Consider the following 25,190-nt stretch of genomic DNA (forward strand, 5'->3'; position numbering starts at 1 on the left):
TCAGTCATGATATATAGCTAATGTAGCCTTTAAAGCCTTCAAGTTATTGGAGTGTATTGATTATAGCTGTACATGTATAAACACTTGAAAGGTTATGACTTGCAGATGCAAATAAGCTTTTTGCAACTTTCTCATCCCGTCACAACTTAAAATATGTCTAATTGACTCCAACTTTCACAAACAATGCAAACTAACTTTTTACAGCCTCAAACTACATGGAAAACCCAAGTTGATTGTATTGATGGCCAGCTTTTACATCAAGGGCTCTATCAGTTATTTGGCACTACACTTCTTAGAAGTCTAAATCCTACTGTACCAAAGTGAACACCAAGGTACTAAAAACATGACAGTAACATCATGAAGGAGATACTTCATGTGTCTGATGATGCGTTTTTGCATTTCCTACACAAAACAGTCCATTTCCATTCATTTCCTTCATCCACGAAGGAGTGCTTGTTTTTTTGTTTCCTTGATAGAACTGGTTCTATCGCTTTTCATAAATAAAGCAAGATGATATTAGCAACGGGAAAGTAGGAACAGGTCAGTAGCCATGTTTAAAACCATCAGCAATGGCACATTTAGCCTAGTTTAACTTGCCTAATAGCGTGTGATGTACTTCCTTGGTACTCACTCCTAAGACAAAACACTTGGGTAGCTCAGATAGATCCTTTTCAGCTAGCCGACTGGATAAGCCGGTGGCACTTCAACAGTGTATGGCCATGTGCCTTTGTGTGCCATGGTTAAGAGTGTATTGTCAGATATCAGTGTGGAATTGTGTGTGTTGACCCAGATACATGGTTGATCTTAGCTCTCCAACTGGGGTCGCTGTGTCTCTAATGGAGAGAGAGTTTAGAGGGGAATACTGGAAAATGACAGCCCTTGGTGTCTACTTACTCCTAAGTTAAAATACACTGACCAGACTAGTTGGAGATGGATCCTTTTCAGCTATCTGAATAGATAACACTGTGCGATTTAACAACTAGCAGCCATGCTTGTTTGCGTTTGGTTGACTTTGGTTTGGGGCTGGGGGGAGTACTATGGAGCTAAATAAATGACAAATTTGAGCTTTTATGAAAAAGCCCCCCTGTTGAAGACTTAAGATGAAACTTTGCCACGGGATCTACCAACTACCAAAGTGAAATTTAAAACCGTAATACTGCTGCTCAGTAGTTGCTACTCAGTACCTAGTCTACAACAACGTGGATGAACTTCTGCTTTGTGGATTGCTTAAAATCCTACCACACATAACAAAAACATATAACAAAAAGGTCAATTGTGATGACATTCAGCAATCACAAATGTTCAAAGTGCTATATGAAAAACAATATACAATGCAAAATCTGCACACTAAGGTCAATCTATTCTAAAGCATGGGGGGTTAGGTATAGAAAAAGGGAAATATCACTGCAATCTCATTTCTATTTTAATTCATCTATACTAAAAACTCTCCAAATCCCAACAGATGAATTAATGTGTGAACTGACATGGCTGTCGCTGTCAGTGTTAGAGAATAGTGGTGGTGAGGATTTGCCAACTCTCAATGAACGGTTGATATTGTAACAGAGTCAAAACTTCAAAACATCCCAACAGTACCCATTAGAAAGCTGTGTGGAGGTGCATGTGTACTACTGTCAGTGCTGATCGTCACATATGTAATCTGCCGCTTGTGTCAGTGTCTGCACATGTTATCATATTCATTGGACAGAAGTGCTAATATCTTCAAAGAAATGTGTTACTGGCATCGTTAATGTGTCCAGAGTAGCCTGGGTGTTTTGTCTGCTTGCTGGTGTGTGACATGTAGCTTGAAATGCGTGTAAGTATGTGTTAGAGTACATGCGTGCCGGGGGCAGTACATACTGGATCACTGAAAAGCATGATGGAAGCGGGGCAGTGTGGTGGGTGTGCTCAGGTTGGATATGAAGGAGGAGGTGAGCCCTTGGAGGGGGCCTTCTGCAGCCTCGGGGCCGTCGGGGGGCTGGGGGGGCAGCTGGACTAGAGGCGCGGGCTCCTCGGCGGGCGGGTAGGGCACGCCCAGCCCGCCGCTGCCCCCCGCCTGGCTGTACGGCGGCCCGTTCAGCGGCAGGAAGTTGAAGAGCTGCGAGAAGTCCAGCAGGGAGGAGGACGAGGCCAGCGAGTCGCCCGCCGCGCCGGCCACCGCCGCCGCCGCCGCCGCAGACGTGGACATTTTGGACAGGGAAACCTCCCCGCTCGCTTCCTCCAGCACGCCCACCTGCGGTTCCAACTCAAGTTTGGAGGTGGCGAGTTGGGTGTCTTCGGCCGCAGAGGACGAGGAAGGCATGGCGCTCTGCAGTTCCATCAGGTAGGTCTCCAGTTCTCCCTTTAGATTCTGCTCCCGCTCCTGCGAGGAGACGGTGTATGAGGTAAAGTTGGAGCCCAGCGGGTACTTTAGAGAGAAAGGGTGCGTCGGGTTGGGGAAGGGCTCTGCGTCCAGGACGGGACCTGTGTACATGTTGAGCTGGAGCTGCCTGGGTGCCAGCATGCCCGGGAGCTCGCCCTTGATGCCCCCGGACGCCAGGTCGCAGACAAAGGGCTCCAGCGAATCGGCCGGCTCAGTTTTTACCCTCAGCAGCTCCCGCGCGTGGCTCTTCTTCACGTGGCGCGTCAGGTGGTCCTTCCTGCCGAAGCGCTGGGCACAGTACTGACAGAGGAAGTCCTTGCGTCCGGTGTGCACCACCATGTGGCGCCGCACGTCCTTGCGGGTGTAAAATCGCCGTTCGCAATGCTCGCACCGATGCTTTTTCTCTTTGGTCCCGCCAGAGGACTTGCCGGCGTGCGTTTTGAGGTGTTCCAGAAGCACCCCGGTGCTGGCGAACGGCTGCAGGCACACTTGGCAGGTGAGGTCTCCGCTGTTGGCCGCGTGAAGGGCTAGGTGGCGCTTGAAGCCCAGCTTGGTGTTATAGCTCTTGCCGCACTCCTGACAGGCGAACGCCTCCTTGTACGGGTCATGAGTGTGCAGGTGATTCTTTAAGTGATCCTTGCGATGGAACATTTTCTCACAGTATGAACACTTGTGGTTTTTTTCTGGCGAGTGAGTTGCCATATGCCTTTGAACACAGATACATTCTATGAGCACTCAGTATTTCTGCAATCATCTAGGTGTTTTATGTAGGCATGCTATTCATAACACTTAAAACACATGATCTCAAAGTGCAATGGCATTCATCAACAAATCATCTTTGACTACTAAAGAGCACTACATGACAAATGGTGTAAAGAGAGAAGCAACATGCTGCAGCCTGCTATATATGGCCGCTTGTCTGTACCGTAGCAGCTTGTATTTGGAGACGAAAGCCTTGGTGCAGTCGGGGTGGGAGCAGCGGTAGGGTCTTTCTCCTGTGTGAGAGTACGAGTGCACCTTCAGCTTCTCCACACTGTTGAAAGCCTTCTGGCACACTTGGCAGGGGAAGTTCTTCTTCGGCTTCCCCTCGGCTCTCCTGCGCCTCCCGGTGGCCGGCGCGAGCTTGGCTTTCTCCAGGACGTGGTCACGGTGGCCCTGGGTTCCCGTGGCCATGGCACCCTAAGGCAGACCGGCTACATGGACAGGGGCGCGGTGCCCGGCTAGTATTGATGCGATTGCTCTATCCAGTTTTATGTGCTCAACACCGCCCGGACTCAGGGGCCTGAGAGAGAAAAAAAAAAGGACAGAGAGAAAGGGAAAGACAATTAGGGGAATTGGAGGGTAACACTGTCATCTTTACAGCAGGAAACAAACCACTCAAACTAGTGCAAAAAAATCGACCAAAAACAGTTTTGTGAGTACATTTTTTTACCCAGTTGCTAATTCAAAATGTACTCACCATATATGCACATAAGCAACTCATTTTCATTCTTTATACATCCTGCAAACAAGTCACCATTGGGCTAACAGCACCAGTATGTGGTTTAGTTATGGTAATGTGACATTAGTACAGCCTGTCTGCCATCCCTGTGGCAGGATTGATTTTTATTTTTTATTTTGATATACTTTATTGATCGCCAAGGGGAAATTCTCTTTTCAGCCTCTGGTTGGGGTGCAGGCTCAGCCAGCTAGTGCCATGTCCCTGCAGCAGGTAGGCAATACGCATCTTGCTCAACAACAGGACTGATCACAGTCGGGAGACGACCTCACTGACCACATGGCCATTTTAAAAATGGCCGCCAGAAGTGCTTGAGGCAAAATCTGGGAATGCTCTATAGCTAAAACTACTTCCGGGTACTTCCCCTATATGTACTGCGTTATTGAAAAACTGCACAATGATATGCATTTGCTCCTCTACTAGTATCCAAGTTCAACTGCAGGACTGGCATTCGGCCAGATGCAGAATCTGTGAAAATCAGGCATGTTACATTTTTCAGTGTTGTTCTAAAAATCGCTGTTGGCTGATCCCAGACCATCTGGGACTCCATACTAGGCTAAACTGGAGTAAAATTAAGTTAGCTTGAATTATTATAAGCCTTCATTTTTCAAAACAGACAAGTCTATAGAATTCCAACTCTTGCCCAAACCCGACCAAAGTTGAAAAGCAACATTTCGATTAATTAAACATAACCAGATGAAACCCTGCTGAGTAAACACAGGACGTATCTAGCAGACAGGAAAAAAGAAAATCAGTTAAATAGATTACATGCACTGCCATACATAACATTGATTGAGTGCAGCGCTGACAGATCAGTGGTCCTCACATTACATTATCATTAGAAACTCACAAGTGAGACATCGGATTGAAAATCCAGAGGTGTAGAAATAACACAGTCTTCACAGCTACAGGGTTTACATGAACATGAACAGCAATCATGTTGGGAAATGAATCCAAGTTGGAAGATTCTCCTATTCTTGTGACAAATGATTAAGTACAGGATGCACTTCCAATTTAGCAGCATGCTATAAAACCAAACTTTCAATTTTCTTTATCATCACAATTGCATCCAGTCTTATAAAATAATGAAGGGTGACATTATTCCTTATGCCTCAGCTTTACAATGTGATAAGGACTGAGATTTGTGTCATATTGTAGTTGTTAAATACTCTTAAATATAAAACTTAAAAACTTACTTTGTAGCTCTAAAACTCAAGAACCGTTATAAAAATCAATCTTTGTACACTTTTCAATTTAAACAGACTTAATTCAATCTTCAATCTGTATCTTCAATGTTTACAATTTTATTAATTTAAGTGAATTACTGCTAAACCCTACAGTGATAAATAACATAGCAAACTATTTTGCCCTAATTACGGCTTATCAATGCTTGAAATTTTAAAGAGCTTAACCCATTTAGCCTTTTAAAAACAAGAGTAAAAAAGTCACATATTATTTAGCAAAAGAAATTATTATGTGATCACAAAAAAATGATTTTTATCCTCATCACTGGCCCATTATATCAATTTAACTGAAATTTTATTAGGACACATACTTGTAAACAAGTCTGTGAATTTTCTCTGTTTTTATGCTTTAAGATTATATACAGCAGATTCATTCTGTACCTCTGCTCTTTTGTGCACTTGCCTAAACTACTAGTTGCATCTTAACTTTCTATGCTAACTATACAAAATTAGGGGGAAAGAAACCTGAAATATTTTTACTCCAGTAGAAGTACAATTACTGTATTGTAATTAATAGGAAATTAATTTCAGTCAAGTAAAAGAGTAGCTTACTAAAAAGGTACAAGGAGTTAGTTACTTTTAAAACAAAAATCAAAGATTTTATGCATGTTCTTAAGATGTTAATTAAGTCAAGTAATTTAGATTTTTATTCTAATTGGCCTAGGGTTTGGGGATGGTTGTCTTACAGCCTGTAACAACACATAGATCAAACTTGAGGTTAAGTTCACAATAAAGGGGTTTTAATGTAAATTATAGATTTCAGTGTTCTTAGTAATCCTAGGACAAGAAATAAAACTTGCTCAAAGTAGGACAAAATAGTTAAAAATTACTCAAGTAGAAGTACAAGTACAGACTCTCAAAATAATTACATTGATTTAAAATTCTAATCTAGTACAATAACTACAGTAGCTAGTTTAAATGCTTTGTTATCAACAATATTGAAAATCCTAAATCATAGAAGTGAACAACATAATTTTTGGTACAAGTGATCTGGTAATCAAGCTGATATTTTGCGCTAATCTATCAAAAACAAGGTGTTAAGCAGGAAAGTGTCACTGTTATTATTTGTTTTAGGTTATGCTCTGCATGCAGGACATGGAGACAGAAAATATTCTCTCCAACTTTCTCATCCCTTCATGAATCAAAACACAGGTCCACTTCTGTCTTTTCAAACAATATAAACATAAAGAAACCCTTTTCAGCTTCAATCACATTTATCTCATGTCAGCCAGCAGTCCTTAAAATATCCAAGTTTCTGTCACTTCAATGCAAAATAGAAGAACATCTTGCAACCCATAGTTTGGGTTATAACCTTTTGTTGCCATCAGGATTACAGATTAGGACTTCAACTGATCCATATACTGCATTGCTGCACACAAACACAAATAAACAACCAGCAAAACAGACTAGTACCACACTGTAAACACCCAGCGTTGAAATTATGAAAGCACACTGACAGATTCCAGTTAAAATGTACAGTGGGAGTCCAGTGGAAGTTATAGGACAGGTGTAAACACAGACATGGAGACTTGAGCCAACATGGTCAACATAATATCAACAGTCTTCCTCTCAGAAAGTGATACCATCCGCACTATCATCTCATCCAACAATATCTGGCTGCTTCAAAATATGCCACAGAATGCTCTTAAAATAAAACTGAACAACCCCCCCCCCAAAAAAGAGGCTTCTAATCTATAAGGAGCAGTTCTGGACTTTCTCTACAAGCTTCCACAGCTATATGCTCCAGTGGGCTCCAATACAATGACATTGCACTGGATAATATAAGCAGCTATAGGATCATATCTATTACTAACATGCCTCTTGCAACCTGCCACAACAATCAAAGTGAGCAGAAGTTGATTTTTGCCCTCTAACACACTTCAGAGAGGCTGTTTAGGACACACACTGCACAATCAAAATCTTAAGCATAGCCTAATTAGTTTGCCTTAAGTTCTCCCTCCATTTTGGTGCTTTATTGACAAGCAATTTCTTTCCGTTTCTTGTTTGCTAGGCTTCCACTATGGATCGCAGCCGAATTGGCACCTCTATGAGAACGTGATCAATACCTGCGACGGGTGAAAATGTGATAGCAAAATAGCCTAAAAGCAGAAATAGCATGATAAAAAAAAAATGTGTCATTGTAGCGTACACATTGGTTGCATTCGGCGTTACAGTTTTGGTAAAGGAGATGCTTCAATCGATAAGGATATGTTTACACTGCTTATGATGAAGCCTACATATATAAGGCACAATTAAAAGTGAACGCGGACAGCGGGAATATTGACATTATTATTGAATCCAAGTGCGCCTGTTGCTGTCGGTGGTCATCGCAGTGCCGTTGTTATTATATTCCAAAATAACTAAACTAAGAGAGTCTGTGCAAGTTCTCGCAACTTTTCTTCATTCTACTGGTTCCTACGCTTGTTAACGTTCGCGGACATGCGGCGTGACACTAAAATCACGAATGACATAATTTATTTAAATTTTTTTCTAGACTTGTGCCTTCCCTTGGTTTTCTCTGTGGTCCCAAACTGGGTACTGATTAACACAAACTTTTTTCCCCAGCTCACCCCTCTCTCATAATTTAAATAACCCCGATATTTTAATTCAAGAACTGAGTAACAATTTACTTAATTTACATCAAACTTACCCCGGGCGCTTTAACATCCTTTCTGTTGAGTTTTTCTTGACTTTCAACTATTTTCCGAATTTTTAATAATTTTTTTCTCATATTTTTTGCTAGACGCGGCGGGCCTGAAAATTGTTTGCTTTCCCCTCTTTCCAGCAGCCATTGTGTATGCGCTGCGATGCAACCTAACTACAGTTTAGCCACGCCCATCTCAAGTTCCTCCCCCTTCTTATTTTTGATTTGTGTAAGGTGCTGTCACTTTCATTTCAATGTCATTTACAGTCCCTTTTAATAAAACTCAATTTTTGGACTCGCTAGAGATACTGTCAATCGTTTTAACTCAGTTTAGTTTCATTTACAACAATAGGAGGGCTAAGATGTCAGCCAGTCATTCCTATTGGTTTATTGGGATGTCATTCTGTGAAGTTGTTTCGCGTGCAGCGTCTCCTATTGGCTGATTCTGGTGTCAGCTCTCAGTGACCGTGTGGCTGATTTTCCTGGTGCGCTGTTGAGCAGAGAGCAGATAGTTGACATGAGCATGACGGGTAGGCTATAGCTAGTGTAGCTTTACTACATGTACAGTACACTGTCGATTTTAGAGAGCGAGAACTAGCCTTGATAGCCATACCGAGTAAGTGCATTTATGCCAAAATAATCCCTCAAATGCACGAGGTGTGAATAGGCTATTGGCCACAATTAGCCTACTTGTTTCTATATTGGATAGCTAACCTCCATTGGTGGGGAAACCAAGGTGCATCAATAAGTCACTACCGGTGGATAAAGGTTGGAATTTGTAAAGGTAGGCTTTAATGCTGCTTTGCTATACCTCGGCTTTATATCTAAGCTCAGTTCAGTCATGCCAGCTCTACAAAACCTTACAGACTTTCCCCGTTAGCCAGGTGCGTTTGCTAACGCCAATGAAGGTCAACTTAGATAATGTTACATAGCCGCAATGGGACCTATGGGAGACCTACTTTCACGCCAAACTCCATTCAAAAATCTGGCAGTTTGAAGTTGCTTCGCTTGTTGGAAAACGTACACACCTGGTAGACGTGACTTTGGACCTTTTTACGAATGGTTAGGAGCTTTTCAATTCGGCATTCATCCAATACACCATGCGGCAATTTTAAATAAAAGTACAACTTTTATAATAGGTTTGCATTTCATCCCACATCATCTTCCACCAAAATATAGCTCACATTGCTGTATGGTAGCAAGCAGCATGAACTAATTCAAAAAAATGTTTTTTTTTATTGAAATAAATTGTTGCTTGTGGATTATATGTATGCCGAATTCACCAGGGGACACCATCGACTCACGAAAAATCTTAATTTATATTCTACCAGTTATGTATGTTTGCCTATAAGCAAGGCCACATTAAAATGCCGGATTGTTTAATGGAGTTTAGCGGGATTCTCTCCATATTATAGAACGACATGCATCAGTGCATGGGGAGACCGGGATAAGTTGTCTTGGGGGCTATCTAAAACTGAAAGGTTTAGAGAAAAACGTGACATTATACAAATGTTTCCATCTGAGCAAGTAAATGGTTTCCTATAGTGGTTTCAGTCTTGAGATGAGGGGCAAATTTGTGTTTTTGAAACCCCAAAATAAAAACGTGAAATCTTGACACTGCTTGGTAAACCAGAGAAGACGTTGTACCTGTGTGATACATGAAGGTGAGGGTTAACTAGCATAACAAGGATTTCAACAAGCAGATTTTGGGTGAATCTAAGATTTGTTGACCTGAGTTTCAGTTTAATTTGCATTGAACAGTGTACTTTTAAACTCTATTTAACAACGTGTATCATTATTAGTGTTAGTAGTATTATTAAATGAGTTGGATGCAATAATGTATATTCAAAATTGGCAGTAAGCATCCCAGCACCAGAAATATTTGAGTGAAGTGCGTCAGGCTTTTTCAATATAGTCTAGTCCAGCTTTTAGACACTCGACTTTAAGCCAGCTCTACAATGAAAGGAGGTGGGAAAAGCAATCGCTGCCCAGACCTAATGCAGGAATAGTGCTGAAGATCAAGATCTCTCCGTCCTCCACTCTGGACAATGGTCCAAGCTGCAGAGGCAAAGGATGGAGAGCAAGCCAGCAAAATAACTGAGAGAACTAACCGGCTGACAGCAGGTTTGTGGCCAGATAGCGTGGCAATAGGCGGGTTATATCAGCAGATCTCACACACAGTTGCTTCTAGTCACTCACCGGATTGATAGCAGTTGAGAGGAGTAAAAAAAGGTGAAACGGTAACGAACTGAGAACCATCAAAAGTGGCTGTTCAGCAGTCGCTCTCTGCAGCAATCCTTTGGCTGCCAAACTGAATTTCTGCAGTTTAAAGTGTAGGCCGTGAAAACAATGGAGCAAGAGGAAACGGAATAAAGCTAATTTCTTTCATTGTTTGTATGAGCACCGGCTTTTCCTGACGTGACCAGGGCACAAGCTAAACCTTCAGACTCATACAGCGTCTATGGTTACAACTTGTCTGAAGAAGCTGATTAGATGGTGTTGCTTATGATCAAAGCTGCTTAGCTAACAAGCCAACTGCAATTTTATTTTAAGAGATTTTAATATTTGTGTTGATTACATTTAGCCTCATTTTCCAGATTGCCATCTCTCCCTGATGAAATTGCTGTTGTTTTTATTTTTAAACTTTAGATAGAATAAATATTTTAGATGTCCTGCATTTCACATAAACTTTTGAAAACATTGTTGTAGCGCAGACCACACTAGCTTGTTGTTATCAGTAGCTCCAACTAATTTGTGGGATGAGTTGTAAAGCTATCTTATTAGACACAAACTAGTAGGCAACAAGTGTAGAGAAGCAAAAATATGGGACATATGAGCATATGATGTGATGCATTTACTCAATAGTACCCTGGATGCAGAATTTTGTATTTTGTATAGCTGTGCCAGTTTGTTGATTGAAACAGGGCGTTATAGTTAGTACGACAAGAACGACAAACAAAATATAATCTTGCAATGTTTCTAAATTGGTCAAAACATGTCTGACGCTCAAGGTTAACATGAATCAAAGATCACTCATATTTTTTGATACAAGCTAAACAGTTTAAGTACCAGTAGAATTAAGATTTTCTGTTGGTCATGTAAGATAAGAGCCAGTCTCGTCCCAGAGATACCAACCCAGTTCCTCACCCTATCAGTTAGAATGGCATGATCAGTCGTGTTTTAGGCTATACTTGGCTCTAATCACCAGAATCTGCATTCAACAGGAGATCATTAGTAATGCTGAGAAGGGAAAGCTCAGTACTGTGACGTGTATTAAAAAAAAAAAAAAAAAAGAAAGTTAAATTTTTTTCAAAAATGGTGTTCCTTTCCATCACCTCTAGGAGTTTCTTATATTACATTAACCCAAAATGTAGCTGGAATAGGCCCATAACTTGGAACTAGGTCTATGGTTATTAACTCTGACTTAAACAGCAAAACAAAGACTCCTGTCCCATATTATATATTGTTTTGATTTTGTTGGGACTGTAAATGGAAGGAAGAGACCTATAATCCTTTAGAGACAATTGTGCTCAGCCATGCTGTTAATAGAAAAGCTGCATCCAACTCATCAAACTTGTCAAGTATTTTTTGGGGTTCTCTGTAATGTAGAGGGGAAATCAACCAGTTTCTGTGAATATGAGAGCTGTTTTCTGGGAAATATGTCCCACAGTTATATGGATATTTATCTTGTTAAAGTTGTATCACCTGAAATGCACACAGGCAGGGAAAATAGTGCTTATGTGGAAAACATGACTTGAAAATTGTCTGTGCAACAACTGAACCTCTTAATATTGTCCATCTCTACACAGATCCAAATGGATAAAAATGCACGAAAAGTTCGGAATCAAGACATTAACCCGTGCATTGAAGTAAGCCGACCGACCCTTTACAAAATACCATGCCATGTGCCAGATATCTGCCTGCTGTTGGGTTGTGTGAGATAACGTTTCTGAATGTCTTCTCCAGGAAAGCGATGGGTCTCAGAAGTGTATGGACGCCAACAACTATGATAAGAATATGTGTTCAGCATATTTCCAGAGATATAAGAACTGTAGGAAATATTGGGTGAGCCTCATTTTCTTTCAAGACCATATATTTTTCCTCAAGAAAAGGAGAACAAATTGAAGAAACTAGTAGAAAATGGTTTTAGACAAGTATTGTGATTTTTGTTTAATTTTTTTTAATCAAAATTGTGCATGTGATATCTGTGCATGAGAGTTCATGAACAGTCAGTCTTAAACATTCGCTGTCCTGATGCAGTGTTTACAGAAACCAATGGTAGCTGTTGGCCAGATGTATGGAAGAGGATTAGGGCCACATGTGAAAAATTTGAGTTCTGAGTAGGGCTGGGCAATGTATCGATATTATATCGATATCGTGATATGAGACTAGATATCATCTTAGATTTTGGATATCGTAATATCATGATATGGCATAAGTGTTCCTGGTTTTAAAGGCTGCATTACAGTAAAGTGATGTCATTTTCTGAACTTACCAGACTGTTCTGTTCTATTATTTGCCTTTACCCACTTAGTCATTATATCCACATTACTGATGATTATTTATCAAAAATCTCATTGTGTAAATATTTTGTGAAAGCACCAATAGTCATCCCTACAATATTGTCGCAATATCGATATCGAGGTATTTGGTCAAAAATATTGTGATATTTGATTTTGTCCATATCACCCAGCCCTACTTACAACTGAACATTTAGCCCACTTCGTAGAAAATACCGAGATATATATCGTGTATCGCCATTCAGCCTAAAAATACCAAGATATGATTTTTGGTCCATATCGCCCAGCCCTAGTTCTGAGTTTAAATTGTGACTTCAATCTCAAAATTTGGACTTTTTTTCCCTTTTTTTTCTCAGAACTGAACTACATTTTTCACACGTGGCCCTAATCCTCTTCCGTACAGATGTGAAGTATTTTTACATTCGGGGGGGGAAACGACCTCTTCCTCTTTGTCTCCTTGTAGCACAACATCATGGTGGGGAGGAGGAGAGACGGTGTGAAGCCGGACATGCCCACCGCTGCGGAGCGGCAGGAGATCCTCGCCGCTATCGGAGGCAAGCCGTACTGAGGACTCGGCAAAGTGACGCTCAGAGGACTCGAGAGCCCGGGACTAGGCTGCCAAATGTTGGGTGTCGCTGCTACAGTGCAGTACCTGTGGGGTTTATACTGCGATCCAAGGCCTTGTCTGTTGTTTCGAAGCTCCGGTCGAGTGGAAGTACCTGCGTGTGGCAGGTCGTTCATCTACAATTAAACGGAAAGAAAGTCCCAGCACAGAAAGGCGAGATACAGGAGTTTTTCATTCACTAAATTTGCAACTGATTGCAAATTTATGGAGATTTATCAATGTTTGTGACACAAACAGAGCGTATATGACAGGAATTAAAGAACTTCTGAAGCTGTGAAAGGTGTTTGTTTCCATTTTTTCTTTTCACTAAAAGATCTACAGTGTATATATATATATATATATATGTACATATTGAATTGTGATGGTATTAGAAAACCAAGTACTGTGTGTATATTCCATCATGTATATTTGAGGTCCTCAAAAATGAGATGCATGATTGAGTCAGTGAGTTACATTGTAATATTCACGACATGACACCCTTTACACGAAGAGCTCTGTCAGACCGTGGATTCCAGCCTGTGGAAGAAGAGGGAGAAGAGAAAGAGAAAGCAGACTGTTTGGACATCAAGATCAATATGACTTCTCGTGGTGTGTGCCCCCAATAAATAAGTGGAATGTGAGTATTGTATCCAGTCATTGTTTCCCCAATTTTTGGATGTGCTGCCTCACTCTGTTTTGTGTGTGCAATCCTCATGTGAGAATTCCATCGTTGAAGCGCACGTCTTTCCCTCACATAGTACTCCCATCAAGGTGTCAGATCTCCATTAGACACAAGTCTGAGCTTTGAGAAATCTCATGTACCCCCCTTTTTTTTTTTTAGATGTTTTTTTTAATTGTTGCGGTTGCCCAGATTGATTGTATCGGAGACCAGCACATCAAGTAACCCATTGGCCTTGAGAGGTAAAGCCAGGTTCTGATTAGAGGATTTGAAAAATTGTAACCTATGGACACATCTCGTATTTACTGGCCGTCTTTCCAGATTTTTCAAAAAATTTTGTGTCCTACAATTCTAGAGGAAATCACAGTTGACGGGCAAAGACACATTTTTACACATTACGTATACTACACAATTTTTAGGATTTACTTATTTGGACTGGGAATCTCAAACTCCCCAAATCTGTTCATGTAAAACTGAAACTGAAAGCAACAAATCTATGTTGACAGTGCAATGAGCAGCATCTAATTCATTAAAGGAAGTATAACTTTAAATTTAACAAACACATCTTCACACAAGTATACATTTTCACACAATTCCCATAATCCTCTTCTTGTATGCAAATTAATTTCAATGATGTCACATCATGGGAGTGTGCTTTTGAGTTTTTCATGTATTTGCGTGGACTGCTGCCATACAGTGATTTATGTAGATATATGCAGAGAGCTAAATCTTATGATGACACACAATGTAGCATTTTATAATAAATCACATTATGTAAACTAAGCTGCATGTATGCAATATGCCATAAACTATGTTGTTAGCAACAGTTCAGTCAATAACATTAACTATAGCCAAGTGTTACTGTATTCTTCCTGGAAGAGATTAAGCCAGAAAGATGAGATCATATTCAAATAAATGATTGGTCCATATGTTTATGCCACAAATGTGCTATGGGACTGTACAGAATCTAGACTAGTTTCCATGAATGAATGAACATAAGTGATTCCCTATCTTCTTTTGTGTCCCCTTATTTTTTTTATTTGACCATTTGGCTGTTGCCAGGCAAGAGACTCGTCGTCGTACACCTCATACTACAGGACCTGTGCAGATTTGGTGCCATGAAAATCAAAATTAAAAAATAAAATAAAATAAAAAACAAAACAAAAACGTGTCCATTTTCACTCCAACCTTGACAGAAATCCCATCATAATCTATAGTGGCGAAACGGCCAAGATTATTGTTTGAATTGATAGGTGTGATGGCCCAAATGACAGAAAAATAAGGTAGGCTATAGGTCGAGAATACCTAGAATGATCCTTTGATGTTTGCATTCACGGTTGTTCAAGTAGTAAAACAAATAAATGAGGAAAAAGTGAGGCTGAAAGTGAAAGTGTGAACTGTTTAACTCTAGATTCAACCAAAACATTGATTTAAGAGTCGACATCCCTTGATATGATTAAAGTAGGAGCACATTTTTATTGTTAATACTGCTTTGCCAGCTGTCATACAGGCCACGCCCACATAGTTAATAATAATTAGCAGCTAATCTTAATTAACTTCCTGTCACTCTGATGCTAGTTAGCCTCCGGATCGCCAGACTGCCAAACCGGACCAGACTCTATAATCACAAGTATGTTCTTCTTCAGTGGTTTTACTTGTCAGCTGCATTTTTTTTTTTACTTTGTGGATTTAATTTGCTCTCCAAATGTTAATGATATAAACTGCCCACATAGAGACAAACTGCGGACAGAGAAAATGGATGCACAAGTTATGAATGAACTAGGTGATGGCAAAATTAAGAAAATTTAAGCAGATTAATTAAAGTCATATATGTATGCATACACGTTTTATACATAGCCTACACCTTTAGGAATTACATTTTACAGCACTTTGTAACTTCCAGAGAAGTGCAATGCAATATTCTAGTTTCCAGTGATAATCTTTTATAGATTTGTTCAGCAAGAGCTTTGGCTTGGCATAACATCCTGAAAATGCTGTAGTGACTTTGTAATGTGCCATGAAATAATATACAGTATATAGTGGATATTATACCAGTCCCCTATTAGCCCTCTATACAGGTCCAGCAGCAGTCAAAGCTTTCTCAAATGCTGTATGGAATACACATAGAACATACAACACAAACTAGTGTCAGTTCTTGTGCTTTTGAACAGCTGGAACGAAATTCATTCTTGGTGGTTAAATGACAGTAAAAAAAAAAAAAAGTCTGATTTACAGGTACATGATTTACAGAGGTAAGGCAAACACACAATAGAGTTGTCTCACAGCTGTACTGTAATTGTCATGGTCAGGTGCTTTTATTCATGGACAAACTGTGTTTTTAGGGTCATCGCCTTCCATCGACCTGATCATGGATGCCTGTGTGGATCTCTGCTGCTCATTTGGGTAAGGGTTAGGTTCTAAAGATTTTCATGAACTTTCCTGGCTGGCAAAACAGGCTATATGCACGCATTCATCCCTTGATCTCTTGCAACCTGTATCCACTCTGTAGAGGCTTTGCAGTTGTGTCATCATGTCCAATGGAGAATTGGCTGTATGCAAATAATTGCTGAATAAATAATAACCAGACTAGAAATAGAGACAAAGCAGAAAAAGATTGTTGTCTTGTGACTGTTGATCCATTCAGTAACATTGTAAAATGAATAGTGTGATGAGGTGGATTTGTTTCCAAATGTAGGTTACTGTGACACAGTAAACTGTCTTGTCTTTAGCTCTAGTCTCTACTCCAAAACATGAAGAGTTGTAGCTTGAGAAGAGTCAGCTCAGTTAACCTGAACAAACTGTTAGCTAGCTAACTAGCCAGCAAGCTAATTTAGCAAATGTTACTGTTAATATGCGACTAATAGCCACAACTAACACTAATGTTTACTTCTAGGCTACTAGATAGTTATGGTTAGCTGCTAGCTAACAAGCTGACATTATCTAAACACAAATCCGATGAATCAATGGAGGAATAATCAGTTCCCTGTCAAAAGCAGCACAGATATTGACCATGTCTGTCTGTAACTGTTGTCCAAGAGCTGAGGACCTCCAATATGGCCGCCAGAGGGTTCCTTACCTTCACCTGAAGCCCACTATAATATCGAGCTGAAGTCGACATCATCCCGCCTGGCTCTGGCTCACTCCTGTGTATTCCAGTACATTGCAGATTACTTGATCTAATGCCGCTTTTCCACCACATGGTGCCGGCTTGACTCGACTCTACTCGCCTTTTTTGGTTTTCCATTGGGCAAGTACCAGGTACTAGGTACCATATTACCTGGTACCCGGTACTTTTTTTGGTAGCACCTCCGTCGAGGTTCCAAGCGAGCTGAGGCGATACCAAAAGGTGACGTGAAAACACTGCAGACTACTGATTGGTCAGAGAGAATCGCCATCATTGCGCGACACACGGGACATGTATGTTAACGTTAGCTACCAGGTTAGCTTACCCTCTTGCGTCGCCTTTGAGCAACCAGAGAGCAGTCTTTTGTCTTGCTGCCTTCAGCCTAAGCAAACAACTGACAGCACAGGTCCCATTCTGAGACATGTTATAGACCGAAGTGATTTATTCCTCGGCCTGATTTTGGTGGAATTCAATCAATAGAATGTATGATTAAATGTATTGACGTTCATCACACTACGCTACCCAGCATCCGTTCGATACAAACAAGGCACTTCCTCGTTTGAAATTCTCAAAATATGTTGCAGAGAACTTTCAATGCCAAGCTAACATGTTGGTGCTCATTTGAACTCCTCCTTTGGTGATGGAACAAAACCAGACATCACTTAGCTTGCTAGTAAACCGACTTGCACCAAAAATTGTGTAGCTTGCAATGGTTATGGTCTTTGGCTAGTGTACGCTGTCAGACAGTGACAGTGAGTACATTAGTACATGTTAGTACACCAGAATAAAGGTGCAGTAATTTTGGTATGCTCCTTAAAGTGAAGAGAGAGGCATGGGGAATGGGAGTCATTCCTATGTTCCCAGGGTCCTATGTTCCCCAGTTCTAGGCTTAGGGTTAGGGTTTAGGGTTAGGATGTGTGTTAACAGATTATTGAACTGGGGAACATAGGACCATGGGAACATAGGACCCTGGGAACATAGGACCTTGGGAACTTAGGACCCCGGGAACATAGGACCCCGGGAACATAGGACCCCGGGAACATAGGACCTTGGGAACTTAGGACCCTGGGAACTTAGGGACCCTGGGAACATAGGACCTTGGGAACATAGGACCCCGGGAACATAGGACCTTGGGAACTTAGGACCCCGGGAACATAGGACCCTGGGAACATAGACACACTCCCGGGAAATGTTCCATAACTGCACTTGCATCTTGCACCTATGTCTTTTTCCTCAAAACTTACAAAAATGTCTGCATCTCACAATTCATTTTCCGTGGCTGTGGAAAATCGCGCTAGCCACTAGTAAACCATGTGGGACGGTCTTGGCTAACTTTTATTGTGAAACAGATACTTTACAACAGATACTTATTGTAGACTGAGGCTGTGCACTGTACAGGTATAAATGTGAAGGACATGTGTAATGCAATAATATTCCAGATCTCCAAATGTTTTTTTCAGATTACCTGTCTGGATAGCACCGCTGCTCCATGCTGCCAGGCGCCTGAGGACCGACCGCGCCCGCCGGAAGAAGGTCTACAGACTTATGCAGCGGAAACTGGTCGGTGCTTAAGATGCTGTCGCTGCTCTAGATTGTGATGTTGAATTTCCCTTGAAAGGCCAAAGGCAATGTGCAAACGTCATCTTTGTAACCACGTATCTGGCGAAGATACACGCATAAGATGATAAAGTCCATGATCATAAATTGAAATAATTCATCCTCTCATTCAAACACTGTTTTATCCAAAAAGTTCAAATTTCTTTGAACATACTGAAACCCAGGTTTTTTGATGCGCCAAATATAAAGTTGGCTACATTGATAGCAGAGTGTAAATGTAATAGTGTTTCCAATCCATATACAATGAATACACATACATAAATAAACACTCATATAAGTAGTTTCTGTTAGTTGTATTGCTGGATTTATACAAAGACAAACGCATGTAGGTTGTAGCATTGCCATTGGATGAATGTCCTAATCAGTATAAATCTTCACTTTAGCACCTTAGCATTCCCATACATATCTTAGGAACTGTTAGGAAAGAGTACGAGAATATCCTACTCCAGTAGAAGTATTGTTACTTTGCTGATATTTTACTTAAGTAGAAGTAAAGGTACTGGTGTAAAAATCTACTGAAGTAAAAGTAATAAAAAGTGTCTCATTTAAAATGTCCTCAGAGTAAAAGTTCCTGAGTTGCTTTTTAGAAAAGAGAACGTTGTTACAGTGAGCTTTTTCATGTGGTTCTAAAAGGACGAGAGGACAGAGTTCAAACTGGATTCTTTTAATTGGAGAAATTAGATTACATTATAAAGTGCACAAACAAAGTAAAGTCAGATTACTCTTCAGATCACTGATGGAGAGCCACAAAATCTGCACTCCGAAATGGATGTGAATTGAAATGCAGTGATGTACAATTAAAATTACTGAATCAAAAATGTACAAATACACAATAAAGCAACTCAATTACTGTAACGTGAGCAAATGTAATTCATTACTTCCACCCTTGTCAGCATCTAAGTGACGCTGCCTTCCCTCGTTTGAGTCACATATCTGGCGACCTGTATTCTGATTGGACCACATAATGCCACGCTCCATCTCGGGTTTCTAGACATCATCATCCAGCTACAGCTGAAACAGAGCTACTCTTGACTCCTTGGCAGCCTTAAATCTTCAAACAAATTGAAATTGGCTGTAAAGACTTAACTTAAGGATCTCTTTCTAGATGTTTCACAAGGTTGGTGTGAAGGAGGGGAACCTTGGCCAGCCCACCTATGTTTACCCTGATGAGGTGAAGATGCTGATGCGCTCCGTCTTCCCACAAGACATCTGTGACTTTCCAGACCCCTGCCACCAACAGGTCAGGATTTCAGCTTTTCAGCTTTTCTGTGTAGAAGTACTGATCTAGAATCTAGCTCAGGCTTTCAGGTAATAATGAATTAGATGGCCAATGGGTCCTGGCTACTGACTCCAGATCAGCTCTTCTACTCTGAAAGTTCACCATCCACACACTGAAGAGACCTGGTATCAGATGTATTAGCAATGTATGCAGATTTGGAGCAATTTTGACAAGAAAATCAAACCCTCACATACAGTCTAAAGATTATTTTTTTTTTAGAAAAGTCAGACAGAGAAAAAGTAAATAAAAATAAAGTTACATGTGCAGGTGAGGTAGAAACCCACTACAGGCTTATCTAAAAACATACATATATATATATATATATATATATATATATAAAATAAAAAAATAACGATACAAAATAAAACATCAATTAACATGCATATCTTTTACATGCCTAATCATGTTGTAAAATTTTAAATAATATAGGCTGCTATAAATAACGGCAAAAAAGGTTAAAAACAAAAATCAAGATTATTCAATACAAAATCTTTTTGACATCAAAGCACTTTTGAGTCTCATTTTGTATATAGACAAAGACAAAGAATCAGTCAATAAGTACAAGTTCGTATTCCATAATTGGACTCCACGGTATTTTAACGAGTACTGTCCTCGAGATGTAAAGGTTATTGATTTGTCTAGTTGTATGAAAATGAACTTGAGAATTACAAATAAAAGTATGAAATGTTGAGGAAATAATATCAATTAGCTTTTAAAAGTTCTTCAAAATGTCTTTAAAAAAGGAGCTTCCAAATACATTTAAAAGTCATGATGGATCAATACTAGTGTAAATTCATATGAGACTAAAAAATATCCCTAATCCATTGGTTTTGTTTTATGGTTTTCTGTGGCTGATGAATGTAGTTCCAAATTGTTTACCATTCATATAGTTTCTCTTGTAATGATGTGTAACAGTGTCATGTTTTCATTGCTGTTGTGTCCACATGATGCTGTGTGTGTGTTTGCAGGTGGTGTATGTGACCATGGAGGACCTGCACAGAGCTGACCTCATATGAAGTGAAGCTTGATTACTTCCCTTAGCTAATGCACCAGTGCACATGCACAAATTACAGTAACGGACCTGCATGGAAGTTGCCTGTATTTCATAATAATTTTGTATTTCAGAAAATGGATTGCTTCATATGATGTGCACCGGTTTTCATGTGTGTTATTTGAGTTTCAGTGTTGAAACGTCATTATTTTTCTTAGTAGATTATCAGTGAGCTCCATTCGTATTTGGACAGTAACACACATGGTTTGTTCAGGCTGTTTTGTTATTTTGTTTTAAATATATTCAATAATGCATGAGGTCAAAAAGTCTTACTGTGCAGCGACTTTGATTTATCTTCACATAGAAAAGGAAAGTAAAAGAAAAGTAGCTAATGTTACACTTTCTCAATCTGCAATCTACATTAGGTTACATTACAAACATTGGAAATAAACTATAATGTGTTTTGTTTCACCTTGTTTTGTAGTGTATCAGTTTTCAGTTATTAATAAGTAATAGTGATGTAATTGTCCTCATAGCTAATTTCATCCCAGACTAGGCAGCATGTTTGATAACTCAGGATACATAATGGTAAGGGCCTAGATAGCTCTGTGCAGTAATATTCTACATTCATATTACTCATTAGATGTATTTTATTTGTCAGTTATAATGCATGTTATATGTATATTGTATATGTATATATTGTATGTTGTAATATTGTTTTGTGTTTTTAGTAGCAATAATAGTCAGCCTAATAGTGGTAGTAGTAGCAGTAGTAGTAGTAGGCCTAGTAGTAGTACTGGTAGTAGTATACTGTAGCAGCAGGGCAGTGTGTTGTCGTTTCTTAAGTCCACTAGATGGTGTCAGAGTATCTGAAGTCAGTACAAGCTGTGCCACTTGGCAGTTAATCAGCTCTTTCACCAACAGCAGACAGTACTTTATTTTATAAAGCATTGTAGACTGTTTAGTTATGTCCACTGGGGGGCGCTCTCTATGTTTTCATATGGCCCGTCACCCTCCTCCCCTCCTAATGACAACTACATAAAGCACGCAGCAACTAGCAGAAATAGGTTTTCCGGTTTAGTTTATCTCTTCAAAATAAAGGTGCATAAAGTGATTTTTTTGCGCACGCGAGACGACAGCCGTTACTGCGCCCGCGGCAAGTACCCCGCACACGCTTCTGTGCTAGGCCTACTTCCAGTCCTCTTGCTCGCGTGGAAATTAGTTTTGTGAGTTTTGTCATGGAAATACTACAATACACCTCAGCTTAACCTGAACAAACAGCTGTTTTTTGTTGTTGTTGCTTTAGTTAGTTATCTAACTAGCCGGCACGCTAATTTAGCGAAGCAAAAATGGTGACGTTAACATGTGACTGCTAGCAACCACTAATGTCTAATACTAGTTTCTACCAGATATGTTAGTGTGCAACTCAGATATGTGTACGTGATGGTGACCAGATATGGTTAGCGAACTAACAAGCTGACAAAAAAGTGATATGTATTAGTGGGGAAGTGACAGAAGTTAACAATTTCTGTTGAATTCTATTGGATTCTGCTGTACATCTAATCTTAACCAGCTGTTCACAGCCACTAGCTGCCGATGAGCTGAGGACCTCTAATATGGCCAGGCGGTGCGTTAGGTTACCTGAAAGCCCCCAAATGTTGTAGTGTTCTCAGACCCTTGCATTATGGGTTTGTCATTGGGACTTTTACTTTGAAAAATGAATTCCATCACAACGGAAGTCTAACTACGGGCTCGAGCGTAAATTGCCTTTCGCCTGAAGTTGCGTGTCAGTTAAATACACAACATGCGTGTGTTTTGTTGGGTGCGACGCACAACTGGCATCATTAGCATAGCCTACATGTCTGGTGAATAACCCTCAGTCTAAAATTAGACTTAGACCTGGCAGTATGAGAGACAGTGTTAATAGTGCCATGCTCGGCTGGAACAGAAATCAAAGTTACAGATAGGTGAGCTGCGAGGTCTCCCAGAGCTACATACCGGGGAAGGAAAATGGATGATGGGAATAACTTTGGCAGTAACGGCAGAGAATCGGCCGCAGAGAGACGCGGATCGGCGGACAGAGAGGAGGCGAGGTCCGGGGGACGGTCGGAGCTCCTCATGTATCTTACCTGTCTACCGGAGAGATACCGGACCGCCAAGTTCACCCTGGCGGCTTATGTGCTCTGCTGGGCTCTGCTGAGATGGTACCAGGTGAGATTGTTTTTGAATGATGGAAAACCTTCTCAGTGTTTCCCTAGTTGAATAGATTGTTCTGCACAGGTCCAAGTCAAATTTCAAGTCACTCTAACCACGATGTGTGCCGTTCTCTTTCGTATGCAGCTGGTCACGCCGAACTCCATTCAAAATATCTCACAGTTTAATGCGGCTTTAATAACGGCAATAGCACGTACAGTCTAACATGACTCAAGACTTTTCCTTAATCAAGAAGAGACACTCTTCAATTCGGCATACTTATAACCCACCAGGCAGCACTTACTTTAATGAAATCTGAACTTTTAGAATTGCTTCACGCTGCTCGCCACCGCCCACCATGGTGTATTTTTGGCGAAGAAGATTATGGGAATAAGAGGCGAACCGATTATAAAAATTGAAATTGTTTTGAAATGAAGTGCTGCTTGGTGGACTAGATGTATGCCGAAATGAAGAGTGGCTCCTATTGATTCAGAAAAGATATTGAGCCACATTCTATGAGGTATGTACTCTTGCCCATAAGCAAGGCGACACTAAACTAACAGATTTTTGAATGGACCATATCAGATCTATAGTGTCTGTCAGAGAAGTTTCAACTGAGTAAAGCCATAGGTCTTTCAAAGCACTTGTAGCCTGTTTTGGCACCAGAAGTAGGCTACTGAAACACGGGCGTAAACCCTTACAATAAAATAATAATAATAATAAAGTTGCATCGAATGCTATTGAAACAACTGTCCAAAGATAAGATGAGGCAAACGTTTCAGTAGCCCTTAGCACACACACACACACACACACACACACACACACCAAACAATATGACAAATGAGCTGACCAAAGGACATTTAGACTACAGATAATCAATAAGTCCACTCATTGGTTTCAAAGTTTCACAGACACCCTCACAATAACAAGATAACTATCAATTGAAAGCAAGTATCAGTGGATAAAACACCATTAAAGACAGCACATTGACATTACTGTCGGTTCAGTCAACATTACAGCTGTTGTTGCCAAACTGAGGCGGGACATCTTTATTAACTTCATTGAACCTTGCTATATATATGCCATATATGTGTATAAAGTCATGTTAGGAAAAAATACAATACACTTTATAAATGATGGATTACTTAGGCTAATCAATGCAGCAGTATGTCTCTTAGCTGTTTTAATGTATTTTTGAAAGCAATGGGAGCCTATGATTCTAGTTTAACTAGGATTACATTGTTGGGTTTAGACCTTTCATGGGCATTAATGGAGATAGGGGGAAACATTACTTGTATTATCCTAAAAACTTAATGTTTGTGCATTTACACTGGCAAAGCAAAACGGAGGGGTATTTATAACACCGGTTCCTAGCATACAGCGTTATGAGCCAGCGAACAGCAGAACGGCACAAAAGTGAATAGCAGCCAGTAGCTTCAGTGAAGCTTCCACATTGACAATGAAGGCAGCGAGTCGAGTCGCTCTGGTCTCAAAGATTGGTAGTGATGTCACTGTTTCAGCCACATTTCGCAGGTTTACCCTGCCTGCAAACTGGATTTTACAATCTGTCAAAATGTTTTCTGATTCTGGTTATTATATGTGCTCATTTTCATGAAAAAATAGGAAAAAGACACAGGGAAAGAGTGCAATATGATACTGTTTTGGAAAGCTGATACTGCTTTGGAAAATAAAGACATTTTCCAAAGCAATATTACCCAGTGTTGGCGTGCTTGTGGTAATTTAGGAACCATGTAAAGCAAACTTACCTAGACTTCTTGAGATCATTTGCATGCCAAAGTAGTCCAAAGTAGCCTACCCATCATATTACATAGATTATTTTCATTAGCTTTGTCCTCTGCTTGTGTACCTGTGAATCTCTCACTACAGGAGTCTGTCCAGATTAGAGCCGCACAAAGATTAGATCCGTTCCAAACATGTTTGAAACAGTCGGCCAGGCACCGACTAGTCTGCAGCGGGATCTGGGGGTATCACATTGAGTCTTAATTATGTTTACACATAAAGATCATCACGGCTGACTGTCGGTCTCGGCGGTGGAAAAACCTGTTCAGACCAGGTCAGCCTGGTCCCATCATGACAGACCAAATTGGACCAACGATCAGCAATAGTCTTCCCATGTGTGTCTGGCTCTAACAGGACGATTAGACAGGATGTCTGCTGTCATGGCTGCAGCCAAGCAAGTATTACATAAGACGCTGTGCTCTTCTAAGTCCACAATATGAATCACAATCAAAACATTAGTAATTCCAAGCACAGGTTCTGTACACTCCCACGGGGCATTCAAGAGTTTGCAAGCTACAGCTAGTTGGCTAAAAACAATTTCAAATCCCATTGTCAAAGTTCAAAACCCTGTTGTGGATTGGGACCGGAATGTCCTACCTTCTGGTGGGCAAGATATGTATTTCCAGCAGTATTGCCTA

At 40.4% G+C, this 25,190-nt stretch overlaps 3 protein-coding genes across 4 annotated transcripts in view; 2 read left to right on the plus strand and 1 right to left on the minus strand.

Moving 5' to 3' along the window:
- Positions 1–1,861: 1,861 nt before the first annotated feature.
- Positions 1,862–3,532, minus strand: LOC139642386 (zinc finger protein PLAG1-like). The gene is made up of 2 exons (XM_071517203.1): positions 3,285–3,532; positions 1,862–3,065 (listed from the first exon to the last, which is right to left on the minus strand). Exons 1-2 carry the CDS (start codon positions 3,530–3,532, stop codon positions 1,862–1,864), a joined length of 1,452 nt encoding a protein of 483 aa, XP_071373304.1.
- A 4,726-nt stretch (positions 3,533–8,258) lies between these two features.
- On the plus strand, positions 8,259–13,155 carry LOC139642385 (coiled-coil-helix-coiled-coil-helix domain-containing protein 7-like). Of its 2 annotated transcripts, none has more exons than XM_071517201.1 (4): positions 8,259–8,529; positions 11,555–11,614; positions 11,712–11,810; positions 12,729–13,155. In XM_071517201.1, exons 2-4 carry the CDS (start codon positions 11,561–11,563, stop codon positions 12,831–12,833), a joined length of 258 nt encoding a protein of 85 aa, XP_071373302.1. In that variant the 5' UTR covers positions 8,259–8,529; positions 11,555–11,560; the 3' UTR covers positions 12,834–13,155. The 2 variants fall into 2 exon arrangements, with proteins under 2 accessions (XP_071373302.1, XP_071373303.1); XM_071517202.1 differs by lacking the exon at positions 8,259–8,529 and adding an exon at positions 9,817–9,869.
- Positions 13,156–22,670: 9,515 nt separating this feature from the next.
- arhgef4 (Rho guanine nucleotide exchange factor (GEF) 4) overlaps positions 22,671–25,190 on the plus strand; it is a 102,538-nt gene continuing 100,018 nt past the window's right edge. Inside the window, exon 1 of the mRNA XM_071517189.1 lies at positions 22,671–22,770. Within this exon, the coding sequence (XP_071373290.1) occupies positions 22,678–22,770 (93 nt within the window). The 5' untranslated portion in view covers positions 22,671–22,677. The remainder of the gene's footprint in view (positions 22,771–25,190) is intronic.

This window comes from Centroberyx affinis, unplaced genomic scaffold (assembly GCF_046629955.1).
Source record: "Centroberyx affinis isolate AG114_WGS23_722 - 3 ecotype Tasmania unplaced genomic scaffold, CSIRO-AGI_Caff_v1 ptg000472l_1, whole genome shotgun sequence".
Lineage (NCBI taxonomy): Eukaryota > Metazoa > Chordata > Actinopteri > Beryciformes > Berycidae > Centroberyx > Centroberyx affinis.

What these genes read in the sequence shown, in the direction of transcription:
- LOC139642386 (XM_071517203.1), bottom strand. Translation starts at nt 3,532, where the DNA reads ATGGCCACGGGAACCCAGGGCCACCGTGACCACGTCCTGGAGAAAGCC. An exon ending in TCCAAATACAAGCTGCTACG is followed by an intron (nt 3,066 to 3,284) that starts GTACAGACAAGC and finishes CTGTGTTCAAAG; the next exon opens with GCATATGGCAACTCACTCGC.
- LOC139642385 (XM_071517201.1), top strand. Translation starts at nt 11,561, where the DNA reads ATGGATAAAAATGCACGAAAAGTTCGGAATCAAGACATTAACCCGTGC. An exon ending in ACATTAACCCGTGCATTGAA is followed by an intron (nt 11,615 to 11,711) that starts GTAAGCCGACCG and finishes TGTCTTCTCCAG; the next exon opens with GAAAGCGATGGGTCTCAGAA. An exon ending in AGAACTGTAGGAAATATTGG is followed by an intron (nt 11,811 to 12,728) that starts GTGAGCCTCATT and finishes GTCTCCTTGTAG; the next exon opens with CACAACATCATGGTGGGGAG.